This window comes from Argiope bruennichi, chromosome 8 (assembly GCF_947563725.1).
Source record: "Argiope bruennichi chromosome 8, qqArgBrue1.1, whole genome shotgun sequence".
NCBI classification, from domain to species: domain Eukaryota; kingdom Metazoa; phylum Arthropoda; class Arachnida; order Araneae; family Araneidae; genus Argiope; species Argiope bruennichi.
In genome coordinates, this window is record NC_079158.1 from 39704590 (window position 1) to 39719966 (window position 15377).

A 15377-nucleotide genomic window follows, 5' to 3' on the forward strand; every position below is an offset into this window, starting at 1 on the left:
CGTCCTGCAGTAAGAATGCATCGTGGTATGCTTCAGGGCAAAGTTTTGTTCATTCATGATGATGTACGACCACATATTGCGCATGACATGCAACAATTCCTTACGGAGTTGTGATGGAAAGTTTCCCACCATTCTCCCCATAATCCGGATCTCTTACCAAGTGACTTCGATCTTTTCAAGCATTTGAAGTCCTTTTTTGTTGGCAAGTAATTCAAAGAAGACGACGAAATCAGGCCATTTGTTACTCAATGACTGCAATCATTGATGGCATCGTTCTTTCACGAGGACATCCTAACACTTGTTCCCCGTTATGATAAATGCCTAAATAATGGTGGTAAACCTATGTTGAACAATAATCTGATCAATGTAGTTCGTTATTTAATAAGCATTATTTCTAAATGATTGTTTCCTTCTTTCGTGTTGTTAAACGGCGATTACTTTCTAGATTATTCTCGTATTATATATCAAATTTATATTTTTAACACATTTATTTATTTGGCAACTAGGCAAATCAAGTTCCTCTACCGACCAGCTTGAGCCCTTCTCGGCCTAGCAGTCCTAGACAGCTGCCTAATCTGCCTAGTGGAAAATCAGCCTCTCCTGGTAGATGACATTGGGATCATGATCCGCATCTTCATCATGAGATGAAGGTTGAAGCGAACAGAGCTGCGGAATCGCTTTTTTCACTTGATCGACTCGATTGATGTCGGATTATAGAACGTGCGACATCGATGAATGACGGATTAAAGCTTCGATTATACTGTATATATCTACTGTTTGGTGCGCCGATTGTATTTGGCATCTTGTTAGGGTGATTAAATATATGATGACAAAGATTAATGGTTTCTAATCAGATTAGCCGTGTAACTCAGGTAGGAAAGAATTAACGACGTAACCTTTTGCTCTTGGAAAAGTAATTCGATGCATAATTATTCACTTGATAACAAGGACATGTTTATTGCTCCGAAAAATAAATATATATATATGTTACCGTTAAAGTATATAATACAGTTATTTCATAGAATACCTAGTTATTCCCTGTAATAACTTTAACGTGTCCGTTAAAGTGTGTAATATGTTATTAATTTGACACTTTAACTAGTTATTCTATGAAATAACTAGGTATTCTATAAATTAACTAATGAGAGACAGTTAAAGTGTAAAATAAACAATTTATATAAAATGAAATTAAACTAATGATAGACAATTAAAATGAAAAAGAAGCAATTTATCTAATTTATGCAGCGTAAAAATGTTATTTATGGAAACGTACCATAAAATCATTTGTTACAACAAGGATTACTAAAATGACATTTGGAATTACAAAGAACATTATTTCTAAAACAAAAACATTTTTTGTTGACACACTGGATTTTGCACGAACATTTTTTAAATTCCTGACCAGTACCTAAACTTTGAGCTGTAGCAACCGACCGGAGCGATATTTCTACATCCGGTACTTCTTCGATTTTAATTAATTTTGGTTCGCAGACACTGAACTGGGATCGGGAATATAATTGTTTTATGTGGCCGTTTCTTGTTATATAGATTATTTTACACTTTAAAACTGGCTGCAGATCGTTATTCTATGAAATAACTAGTTAAACCATGAAATACAAGAGAGTTTTACACTTTAACGGACACGATCAGTTATTTCATGGAATAACTAGGTATTCTATAAAATAGCGGATTTCATACTTTAATGGTAACATATATATTGTTTTAAATTGAATTTCCCCGAAAAATTAATCCCCATTTTCTTACTGCCCTGCAGATGTTTTTCAACTATCAAAATTAAAAAATACATAAATAAAACATAAAACATGCACCGTAACTTCAATGGTGCCTATCAGGAGACATCCGTGTACAAAGGGTTAAGTTAAAAAGTAATCTTTTGTTTTTTATGTTTCTATACAAATAAAAGATATTTTAACTGTAGTCCATTGTTTATTAACGAGTTATCATTCCCCTTCGGACACCTCCCCTTCGATATAAAGGAGTTTTAAGTAATTTTGAACTAACTGTATGCTCATACCTTAAATTATATTCTTCGCAATTCTTTATTTTATTTTTATGCCACCTGTAGATTGATGTTTTTAGAGTTTAATAAATCTTCGAAATAAGTCTTCGACATTTTTTATATAATCTATATAGAGACGTGAAGTGGCTCAAAATTACATTTTATGATATAATCAGAAATTTTTTCAATAAAAAAAAAGCAGGAAAACGGATATGATTTTATGGATTTTATTCTTTTAGTCATGTTATAAAATATTTCGTTTCCCGCAGAATTTAATAACTTTTGAAATTGAGGGGAAGTTTTTGAGGAATAAAATAATATGTTTCCTCTAATTTATGTTTCATATATCTTTGTTTATGATTTTCAGTGACTTTAATTTAATTAAGACAGTTTTAAAACTGATCTACTTTAAAAATATCGAATAACAGGTGATGCGAGAACCTTAAATAGATAATGACGTATATTAATCCAGGTTGTGTCCATAGTATTATGTGATTTTATTAGAATGTCATGAATAAGAAATCTATGGAATACTAGGACTTATTGCTGTATTTAAGAGTCACATCATAAATGTAAAGTGCCAGATTTTTGAATATTTTCCTTCAGTGCTTATAGCTTTCAGATTGTTACAAAAGCTGTTGAGCTTTGTAGAACTCATAAATTTGGGTATAAACTATAATGATTTTTTGAAAAATAGATACGAATCACAGAGGCATGTTAGATACCTTTTACTTTCTCGTATATGAAGTATATAAAAAGAAAGTATTATAATAATAATTAAAAAAAATCGCGAATCGAACTCGAAATTTTGACAAATCTCCACCTCTTCAGACTTCTCCGAATACAAAAAGCGCATTTTTGGCACTATATTGTGTTCACATTATGAGTATGTGAGTACTATAATTCAGAAATTCTTTGAGCTAGATAGATGAAATTTTGGTACAATGACAGTATTTGGTAAATCCAAACTTATAAATTTCTATCACATTTTGAATGAAGTTCATTCAGAGGAAGTCTATCTTTTCGGCTGTCTGAGTACAAGTGATTATGATAGTTTCAAAGCATAAAGAGATAGACATAAAAACTTTTGTTTAGCATCCGACTTGTAGATCGCAACGAATTTAGTATCAAATTTGAAACTAAATTCGCCAAGGCGCTGATCATCCATCGGTCTGTACTTTTGCATACTTGTAACCGCAATGACTCAAAAACGCGTGACTTAAATGAAAATGTCATCTTGTGCCTACATTTGTAGTTCAATGCCAAATTTTAGTTTCATTTGGTTGGAAAAAAGGCATCTGAAATGCATTTCCAGTTTCAGGTATTCGTATATTAATCACATCAATGCGGTTAATCGCCAAAAATAATCGCCAAAACTCTCACTCTAGTTTTAGTAAATAAACTCTAGGCTTAGATCAGAGATCGATATTTGGTAGTGTTGTTCGCAAATGTCATGAAACTATAACATAAATATCAGGTTTCTTTACTATACTAAGTAGCACAAAACTCTCATGAATGGGACTCTGAAAATAAAAATCTGAGTACGCGTGGTGGTCACGACCGAGGGTCGACAATTTTAAGCCAGGAAAGGGGAATAACAGCCTTATTAAAGACTGTGCAAGAAAGTTTCGAGTATGTCGAGACAACTCCTCATTTAAACAATAACATGCACGAATAATGTTTCATGCTACAGAGCAGTTTACTAGTACTTATTTTAGATGTTACTAGCCGCCTTCATTAACCAACTGGTTGTCCACTATATTAATAGTATTAGTTTAATAACTTTGATAAATTACGTCTCATCAAATCAAATAAAAACATTACTTTAAAGTATATTCCACAATGAACACAGAAAATTTCCAGCACTTAATTGCGCATACAAAACAATGAAATTAATTTTGAATAAAATTTGCAGAAGGTGCCCAGCTATTGCAATTGCAATAAAAAAGAACCTTGTAAATCCAGAGATTGAATTTTTTAAGAGATTATTTTTCGAAAGATTCACACAAAAATACAATGACACTACAAAAATTACTAAAAAAAGGGGATAAATATTCTCAAAAACCAATATTTTTCCTTAAATTAGTGAATTAAAATCAAAAACCACATGCTAAAAAATCTCAGGGAATAAACTCTGGGAATAAACTTGACAGTCTAAACACATGATCACTTGTTGTACAGGAAGCTATGAGTAGGGATCGTTTTCCGTATAGGGCCCTTTTGCGTGACATTCTGTAAAGCATTGCTAAGCATGCAAGGGAAAGCTATTTCTTATATTTTTATTTAATAAAGCCAGAACTGGCTATTTGAACTGAGAAGGCCGTATTAGCAAGACAGACATGTTGCTTCACAAATTATCTGGAGTCTGTTCTGTGAAAATCAAGGTGATTTGAATCGTATCCGGTAACCGTGAGAGAAAGCCTCGCGTGCACGGCAGAAATGTTCTTCAGAGTTTAATCCATCTCTCAAACAAATATTTTATTACATCTCGACTCAGCTATACTATTATATTCATATTTCTTTAGTAATAATTCATCTATACAATTAATATTCTTTGAAAAGGGTATGGTATGGTATGGTGAGGTTTATTGGCACAAGGTCCAATTTAGGGCAAGCTGCGCCATCCACAAGGATATACTCTCTTACAAGGATATCTTTACAAGGATATACATCCACTCTTTGAAGAGGGAATTGTGAACCTGCTCTTGCAATATGAAAAATACCTGAAACGTCACGACAATTACATCGAAAAGTAACCGTGTTTATACGTAGTTTTTGGTTAATAAATTCATTTTGTTGTCTACTTTTGACTTTTTTTTATAATCAGTTAGAAAATTAAAAAAAAAAAAAAAAAAAAACCACAAAGGAAATGGTCTTCCCGAAATATTTTCGCATATTTTCCAATTGAGATCTTATCCATCCTCTCTCATAAAATTATGGGCCTTGGATATCACTTGAAATGTTTTGTTTAATGCCAGCGAACAATAACGTATGGAACATAGATCTGTGTCTTGAATCTTATACTTTAAATGAATCCAGCGAATATGTATTTTGAATTCCTTTTTGCCGAGTGAATGAAACCTAAATTTGATATTGAACTACCATTGTAGTCACAAGATAACATATCGAATTTCTTTGATTTAAGTCATTCCGTTTATGAGTTTTTGCGTTTTCATGCATACGAAAATACAGACCGACTGATGGTCAACTCTTTGATCGATTTAAAGAGTCGATATCTTAAGCCTCTTTTCCATGGTCCGGGCGCCTTGAATCCAGCGCATCTTGCCTTCTTTTCCCTCATTTTTGGTTATCCGGGATTCTTTGATGTCTGTGAATTTACCAACAGCTTGTGAGAAGCTCCCGACTGACGGCCACAGGCGAGAGTGGTCTTACAGCATTTTATCAATCTATTTTATTGTATTTTGGAGTTATATGCTGAAGAGATTTTTTTAAAGATTTCTCTCAAAAACGGGATAATAATGAAGGACAAGCAACTACTGGCGAGATATTTAGTGGTCGTGATATGAAATAAAAATTGACAAAACCGGACCAATGTTTAATGCTGGGCGACTTTTCTTTAGTTTTCCACATTATATTAAATTTAAAAATTATCCGAATTTGTGATTAGCCTTAATGATTAAGGCCCTAATCAGCACGGAAAAAATCAAATTTTATTGTATTGCATACGAAATAAAGTTCTCTAATAAGGTTTACGAGGAGATTGATTTTTTTTTTTGTCTTTCGTTTCTTTCTCTCTAAAATGCTCGACAACAAGATTTGGTGCTCCTACGATTATTCTTTCTCCCCTCCCCTTTCTATGATACTGTGAATAGGGATGTCTCAATACTTATTATTCTATATTTCAAACCTTGACGAAAACCTTACGTTGAGTTAAATTTAAATTAACTGCAGCAATTCAAAGAAAGGTACTAGATGAATCTGAAAAACAATCTTGTAAATTTAGCTTTTCAATGTTTTAAAGAGATAATATTTCGTAAAGTTCACACATAATTACAATTACAGTACAAAATATTACTACAAAAAAAAGATAAATATCTTTAAAAAGTAATATCTTTTCCTTAAATAAGTGAATTAAAATCAAAAACCACATGCTAAAAAATCTCAGGGAATAAACTTGACAGTCTAAACACATGATCACTTGTTGTACAGGAAGCTATGAGTAGGGATCGTTTTCCGTATAGGGCCCTTTTGCGTGACATTCTATAAAGTACTGCTAAGCATGCAAGGGAGAGCTATTTTTTTATATTTTATTTAATAAAGCCAGAACTGGCTGTTAGAAATGACGAGGCCGTATTAGCAAGACAGACATGTTGCTTCACAAATTACCTGGAGTCTGTTCTGTGAAAACCAAGGTTATTTGAATCGTATCCGGTAATCGTGAGAGAGCCTCGCGTGCACAGCTGAAATGTGCTTCAGAATTTAATCCCTCAAAGAAATATTTTATTACATCTCGATGCTGCTATGCAATTCATATTTCTTTAATAATAATTCATCTATACAATTAATATTCTTTGAAAAAGGAATCGGAAACTTGGTTTGGCGATATGAAAGATGTCTGAAATTCACATCAATTATGTCGAAAAGTAACCATGTTTATATGGAATTATTGGTAATAAATTCATTTTGTTCTCCACTCTGGACTTCCTTTTATAATCCATCAGAAAGTAAAAAAAAATTTAAAAAAAAAACAGTCATAGCGGATGTTTTCGTCGAAACTTTCTCGCATGCTCTCCAATTAAAATCTTATCCGTCCTTTCTCATAAACAGTTTGGACATTGAGTACCAGCGCAAAATGTCTTGCATGGTATTAGCAAACAAAAGTTATGAAATACAGATCTAACATTTCTAATGTATCTATCATGGGAATATGTATTTTGAACGCCTTTTTGCCGACCGAAAGATTCCAAAACTTGGAACTAAACTACTATTGTGGTCACAAGATAACATACCGAATTTCATTATTTAAGTCATTCCGTGAATGAGTTATTGCATTTTCATGTATGCGCAAAGTACAGACAAATAGATGTCAACCCTTTGACAGATTTGGTTCAAAATTTGCCGGTTTAGATGCTAAACCTATTGTGACGTCTCTTAAGAGCAATAATGGTCAACAACCTTTTACTGCAATATTTTTTTAATAGGCAATTACTTGCGCACATCACATACACATATATAAAGATATAAAGTGGTTTCAGCATTTAAATTTGTTAACAAGAGGCCATATTCCTTGAAACACATCACAGACACCGTTTACCATCACATCACTCCATCATGTCTTTCATTCTGATCTTTCTAGAGTTCGTTCATAGAGGGCGCTAGTCAGTACACTATATATCAAATTTTATGAGCTAAGCTCTTTCCCTCTTAGAGCCAAACAAACTCTCTGCGAATGGATTTTGTTCACAATTTTATAGAAATCTACAAATTTGTTCTTTATACACCAAATGTCATCTATCTTATTCAAAACGTTTTTGAGTTATGCTCACGGACAAACAGACAAGGAGACACAATGCCGGAAACATGTTTTTCTATCTCAAAGAGGTCTGAGACGCGGGGATTCATTAAAAACTCGAGTCCGAACTTTTTGACAATTTCAATACTTCCTCTATGCTATGGATACCAGGAAGTAAATAAAAATATGATAAAAAAACAAATATAAAATATGATAAGTGTCAATATCTTAGGTGTTAAATTTGTGTACCAAAATTTATCTACTTTGTTCATTGTGTTTCGGAGCTACCGAGTTCATACGTAATGGAACAATCAGACATTCTTTCTGTGGATGGATTTCGCTCAAAATTTCATAGAATTCTATAAATTTGTCGTGAGTCCTTAGACCAAATTTCAGCCACCTACCGAAAATTGTTTTTGAGTTATCTGTTCTCAGACAGACTTGAGAATAAAACTATGTTTTTTGAATTCAAGGAGGTCCGAAGCTTGGAGATTCGTCAAAATCTCGAGTTCGAATTTTTTGATAATTACAATAATTTCTCTATATTTCCTATACGAGGAAGTGAAAACAAAAAAAAAAAAAAAAACAAAAAACAAACAGAATCTCTTATTTAAGTGCATTGAATTCCAAATTAATCTTTCAGCATTAGCACCAAAATTCTTTTGGTATTGACTGTTATAGTTTACATGTTTAAAAGGCCAGCGTTTTTGAAACCAACATGATCGATCTGCCTCATAGGATGCGGGTAACCCATTTCGAAAGCTTACACTAATGATCTAAAGTTAGCACTAATTGCCATGGCATGGTTATTCCGCAGGGCGTCCAGAAAAAGATGGATGGTTTTAAAAATGGAATAGTAAGCAAACAGAGCCTGTATTTCGATTGTCGCGAAAAATATAAGAGTCTATCTGTTGACTTCAGACCGGATGTGAGGGGGAGAACTTGTCATCACCTTTAACCTTTCGAACCAACTCCTTTAAACTTCTATTTTTTCTTGGCCAACTGCTTTGGACTTGAAGAGGAAAGTCAGTTAAAGCAATAACACCCGACCAGTGAAAAACTAATTCTTTTAAATTCCTCCAATAGAGGGCACACTTTGTATCGGAAAATTGTTAGGCCTGTTATGGTCTCCAGGTAAAGAGATGTATTTTACATTAATAGTAAAGTTTTATTAACTGTGTATGTCATCAAGCAATCATCATGAAACCCACTTAGAAGAAGAATACTGTGTATATTGTCTAGAATATATTGTGCTAGAAATAACATTAAATCATCCCAATAATACATTGTCATCCTGTCACAAGCAGTTAAAGATTGTTGACCATCAAATATGTCTGTATTCTTGATTGAAACAAGCATATAGCATTCCCATCTTTTTCATTGTTTTCTCGTTCACGAAGTATACAAAGAGAAAATATTACATTCGTCAAAAAATTGGAATTTGAGTTTTCGACGAATCTCCACGTTTCAGACCTCACTTTGTCCAAAAAGTTTAGCTCATTTTTGGATTTATATCTGTCTGTCTGGGAACACAGTGACTCAAGAAGACTGAGAAATTGATTTAACATCAGATCTACACATATCTATCAAATTTTGAACGAAATTCATTTAGAAGAAATCTATCTGGATGGTTGTTCGAGTACAAGTTAACCCTTTAAAGGGCCATTTTTTTCTAGCCATATTATGTTAAAATATTTTTAGGCTTGAAATTTTAGGCTTTAGGCTAAGAAAAGGGATTCATTTAGCTCAGTGGTTCTTAACCTTTTTAAGCCGCGACCCAAATTTGAGAAATATATATAAAAAAAATCTTCAATCCTACGACGATTATTTTTTTTAACTTACAAATTTTTTATTTATTTTTTTAATAATAAAGATAAACAAAAGTATTTTTCGACCCAAGGAAAATTTAATTAATAATCAAGTGTTTTTAATAATTTTTATTGACCAAATTAAAATATATTTATAACTTTTTGAAAATAATTGACATTTTAACTTATTCCTAAAAAAAAAGAAAAAAAAAAAGAAAAATCAATACATATGTTAAGTCTTTTAAATTTAAAATGCAAGTCATACAGTTTTAATGAGAACCTTGTGCTTGAATACATTCATTTTCGATTGTTGATATTTATTCAAGTCGTCATTTCTAAAATGTCTGAAATTTGGTGTATTACTAACTTTTTTGGTTCGACTCAGCGCGACCCAAGAAATATGCTTCGCGACCCAATTTTGGGTCGCGACCCATAGGTTAAGAACCGCTGATTTAGCTTATTAGAGAAATTTAATTTGATTCATTAATTAATTTGATTAATTAATAATTAAGTAACAAATCAAGACACGTCATTTTGTGTAAAATAAAGAACTAAAGCATCTAAGTTTCTGTCTTTCTAAAAACATTTGTTAGAACTTATGCCAACCTACATAAATTCATACGAAGATTGATAAATTTGGTGGGAAGCATACTTCCCACGGCCCTAGAAAGGGTTAACAGAATAGCTTTACAATAGATAAATTAGCTAGACAGAAAAAAATTTAAATTTACACAGGTTTAGTATCTAAAATATCTAGACCCATATCAAATTTTGAACTAAATGAATCAACATTCTATCGGTCTCATTTTCACATGTATGTAAGCGTAATAATTTAAAAATATAATAACTTAAATAAATTAAATTTAATATGTAAATTTGTGAAGACATCTGTAATTTTGCCAAACTAACTATGCCAACTTTTAATTTCAATCGGGCGAAAAAAAGCGTTCAGAATACATATTTGATTTTTAACCTAATGCTAGGGGTTAATCGCCAAAGATCACATTTTAGATTTAATAAAATGCCAAATTTGCACCAAAGATCTATTTCCATAACTACTATTCAACAATGCCATGGAAGTCACTCACAGCCTAATTAAGGTACAAGTGTAATTATTTTATGCGGGAATAGTGCCTTTATTAGAGAGAATGAGAGAAAATTGTTGGGAGACCGGCCGCTCTAGTTTTAATTTATTATAATTACCTTCTAATAATCCCATGTGTATGAGATAGCCTATAATCCAATCTTGTGGGGAGTTCAACTGGCAACAGATGAGGAGAACGACACCTGAGAAGGCACCCCCTCTCCAATCTTCCACATCTCACCAGCGGGAGGACGTTTGGCCCCGACGGATTTAACGTGCACAAGACTGGCTTGCAAGACGGTTCTTCGATGGAATCGGGTCTCGAATCTGAAACCCACCGGTTCTAAAGCCAAGACTTTACCAACAGGCCGCCGCGGCCCGTCGAATTTATTAAGAAAACACGTTGGAATTTTGATCAATTTTTAATTGGAACTGTAATCGAAATTTTTAAAAAATTCTGAGCAGAGTGCAATCCAGCGACTTTGGCGTATAATTATTTTTTGCAACTATTCAAAAAGTAACTTTGTATCAGATTCGATAATTCTAGGCCATCGGTTTGCTCTATAGAGTGTTTTAAACGATTTTTTTTTTTTTGTCATGCATGTCTTATAATGCAGTTTGCAATTAGTAGATGTCAGGCTATAAAAATTGTCAAGTTAAAAGACACCCTCTTAGTTATTCTTAAGCTTTTAAGACTTGGAACATTACTCTTCAAAGATTATGGACCTCGATAACTTTGATCTTAACTTCAGTAAGCACTGCAATTTATTCACCGCTTTGCATCAGCCTATCAGTCCAACTAAGGGCTTAAGAAGTCCGAATGAGGATGTTGAAAAAGAACAGAGAGACATGATGTCATCTGCGCAAGTTCAAGGCAGTTTCCATTTGTTTCAGCAGCGGACAGATAGAAAGAAAAAAAAAAAAGAAAAGAAAAGAAACATCAATAATAACAACAGAAGAGCCTCCTTTTTTTTTTCTCCCTCTTGGTTTATCAAACGATATTCAGAGGATGTGACGCAGCCAGCACGTTCTAACAATAGAAAACGCGCCTTTTCGAATGTGAGCGCGCGACCACGCGATTGTTCTTTCCATTGTAGTCGAATGATTCTTCTGCATTTATTCCATTTTTATTTTTTTCTTCCCTTTCATGCTCTTCTCATCTACTTTTCTGTTGTAAATTCGTTTTTTCTTTTTCTTTCTTATGTTCTGTTACGTGTGGGCGCCCTTTTTGTTGAGTTCTTTGTTCTTCCAAATGGAATAATTAGCTTTCTTCTTTCTTGAGACATTTTTCCCAGAACGAGTGTCGTGGAAAATGTGTGTTTTCGGTATTGGTGGACTCAATCACACGACTTTGTTGGCGGATTTGAAGTGTTGTGGAAGTATGTTGCTGCAAAACAAACTGGTCAAAAAATATTTGTAGCGGTTTACGTTTCTATTTATAAATCAGTTTCATGAAGCAAAAATATTGCAATCTATGCATTCAAAACAAAGGTCTTAGCCTCTGAATACATTTATTTTACTGTCACAATCATAATAAAATCCCCTAGCACTAAAAAAGAGGTCAGTTGGGTACACATCAGTACTTTAATGAAAAAGACGGAAATACGTAAAAAAAATTTAAAAATTAATAAAATATGAGAAATATATATGCAATGATATCCCTAAATCTAAATTAAATCCTAATTAATTTTCTAATTTTTATCTTAATTTAATTCATATTAACTTAATTTTAAAATGTTCTCTTATTTCCTGATCCAATTCCACCTTCTTTTTTTTTTAATTAATGCTACAGAAGCTTTGTAAAAATGCTTAAATCAGTGGTTCATACACTCCGAGTGAAGGGATAAAAATTGTCAAGCTAAGCGAATTCTTTTTAAAAAATGCCTAGATTCGACAAGTGTAAAGAAATCCCTATCAGAATCTCATAGTATATAAACATCAGGATAAATATTTCTGCCCTTTTTTCCCTTCTTCTGCTCTTGTTTTCCTTGTGAACAGATGCCAGTTTTGTCTGCACTTCTTGTACATAAATTATGTCTCTCGGGATGGAATATATATGAAGTTAAAAATTCAAAGTGTCTTCTCTCTCTCTCTTCTGCCGTGCCTCTAGTTCACAAATGTGTGTTTTTACACACACACACACACACACATACGCGTAACGATATCTCTTAATTAATTTCCTGTTTTTTCTTTTAAATTAGCCCATGTTATTTTATTCTAAACTGTTCTTTTATTTCATGATCCAAATCCCACACTTTTATTTAATTATTTCTGATTTACACTCTAAAGAAAGGGCTGAGTTTGGACTACCCATACTTCGAGTGAACGGATAAAAATTCGTAACACCTACGGCATTTTTTATAATTATCTAAATTCCCTTTGGTAAATCGATATATGTTAAAGAAATCCCTACAAAAATTTCTTAGTAAAAAAACTAAGGAAAAAATTTCTGATACTTCCGTCGTTCATGTGCTCTGATGCGAACAGACGTGTACTGATTTTGATTCCCGTGTACAGATCATGCCTTGCCGTGGAAAAATAAATTTAATAATTTTAATTTAATTCCAAATTTGGTTACTTTTCGGCCGCGTAACCGCAAAAGCGATTTTACTATTATATGATCCGACGCAGTTACAGTGAAATGTTTATACGTCAAACGAAACTGTTATATATGCAGGGAATATAATTTTTCGCAATAAATTCTTGTTTACAGTGCTTCATATGCTTGTTCTTAACTGTAACTTTAATTATAAATTTATTATTATTTTAACGAATGTTAAATGCAAGTTAATGAATATTGTTGGGTTTTTTCCTCCCCATTTTTTTAATTAATTCAAATTTGTATTTGGTTATGTTATGTTATGTTATGTTTGGCTGTAAATCCGAATATGTAAGTGCATTCATATGCATAGTCAAATGTAGTTTGTGCATTCATATGCACAGCCAACAGTTGTATTCGTATACCTAGGCAAGCGTAGTAATTGTATTAACATGCATAGTCAAATGTAGTTTGTGCATTCATATGCACAGCCAACAGTTGTATTCGTATACCTAGGCAAGCGTAGTAATTGTATTAACATGCATAGTCAAATGTAGTAAGTGTATTAACATGCATAGTCAAATGTGGTAAGTGTATTAGTATGCATAGTCAAATGTAGTTTGTGCATTCATATGCATAGCCAAGAGTTGTAAGCGTATTCGTATACCTAAGCAAATGTAGTAAGTGTATTAACGTGCATAGTCAAATGTAGTAAGTGTATTAACGTGCATAGTCAAATGTAGTAAGTGTATTAACATGCACAGTCAAATGTGGTAAGTGTATTCGTATGCATAGTCAAATGTAGTAAGTGTATTAACATGCACAGTCAAATGTGGTAAGTGTATTCGTATGCATAGTCAAATGTAGTAAGTGTATTAACATGCACAGTCAAATGTGGTAAGTGTATTCGTATGCATAGTCAAATGTAGTTTGTGCATTCATATGCATAGCCAAGAGTTGTAAGCGTATTCGTATACCTAAGCAAATGTAGTAAGTGTATTAACGTGCATAGTCAAATGTAGTAAGTGTATTCGTATGCATAGTCAAACGTAGTAAGTGTATTAACGTGCATAGTCAAATGTAGTAAGTGTATTCGTATGCATAGTCAAACGTAGTTGGTGTATTCATATGCATAGCCAACAGTTGCATATTCGTATTCCTAGGCATATTCGTATACCTAGGCAAATGTAGTAAGTGTATTAACGTGCATAGTCAAATGTAGTAAGTGTATTAACGTGCATAGTCAAATGTAGTAAGTGTATTCGTATGCATAGTCAAATGTAGTAAGTGTATTAACATGCACAGTCAAATGTGGTAAGTGTATTCGTATGCATAGTCAAATGTAGTAAGTGTATTAACATGCACAGTCAAATGTGGTAAGTGTATTCGTATGCATAGTCAAATGTAGTTTGTGCATTCATATGCATAGCCAAGAGTTGTAAGCGTATTCGTATACCTAAGCAAATGTAGTAAGTGTATTAACGTGCATAGTCAAATGTAGTAAGTGTATTAACGTGCATAGTCAAATGTAGTAAGTGTATTCGTATGCATAGTTAAACGTAGTTGGTGTATTCATATGCATAGCCAACAGTTGTAAGCGTATTCGTATACCTAGGCAAATGTAGTAAGTGTATTCGGATGCATAATGTAAGTGGATTCATATTTAGACATTTTTTTTTTTGCCTAAGGATGTATGAAGGGATGAATTTCAAATCCTGTGAATTTTATTACAGGTAAGTGAGAGTAAAGCTCACAATTCTATATGCAGTCTAGAAATAAATATGCATAAAACTAATATCGATAATTCTTTTTTTATTTTTGGAACAATCGTTGTCTGAGAGATTTTATTAATTTACTGTCAGAATTTCCATCCGCTACCTGACTTTCAATAAAATCATTCATTAAAATAGCAGAAAATGTCGACATACATAACTGGACCTTCTTATTTTGAATTATAATAAGAATTCAAGTCGATACTCTCATTTTAGGATTTTAACGAATACTTCATACTATGAGTAACTAAATGTCAACAGATATAAACAGATATGTACCAGGGGTGAACTTGAAATAAATTGAGTAAATACGACTGCAAAATATGTTCTGAAATTCCAACGTTTTGAAAAAAAAAAAAAAAAATTATCTTTTTAACTTGTTATCTTTCTCCCTTGCTTTCATTTTATCCACGATTTCTTCCAATGTACAAATGAAATCAGAAGGATCTAGAAAAAAGAATATCCTTAATTCAATGAATGAAAATATAAATATTTATAAGTTATCTGATCATTGTGACTCATATCAATGCAAATACAATGGGATCAATGATTAAGCGCTATCCAAGACTTATCTGTTGTTCCAATTTTTTTCATACTCTTTGAGCTCGTTTTTGCTAGACACGATGAATTTTTTAAAAGTAAAAATTTTATGAGAAATGCAGTGAATTCATATGGCGACAA

At 32.6% G+C, this 15377-nt stretch overlaps 1 protein-coding gene across 1 annotated transcript in view; it reads right to left on the minus strand.

Moving 5' to 3' along the window:
- Positions 1-4564: 4564 nt before the first annotated feature.
- The window catches only part of LOC129980616 (protein neuralized-like), a 167427-nt gene continuing 156614 nt past the window's right edge, over positions 4565-15377 (minus strand). Inside the window, exon 4 of the mRNA XM_056090997.1 lies at positions 4565-4743. Within this exon, the coding sequence (XP_055946972.1) occupies positions 4565-4743 (179 nt within the window). The remainder of the gene's footprint in view (positions 4744-15377) is intronic.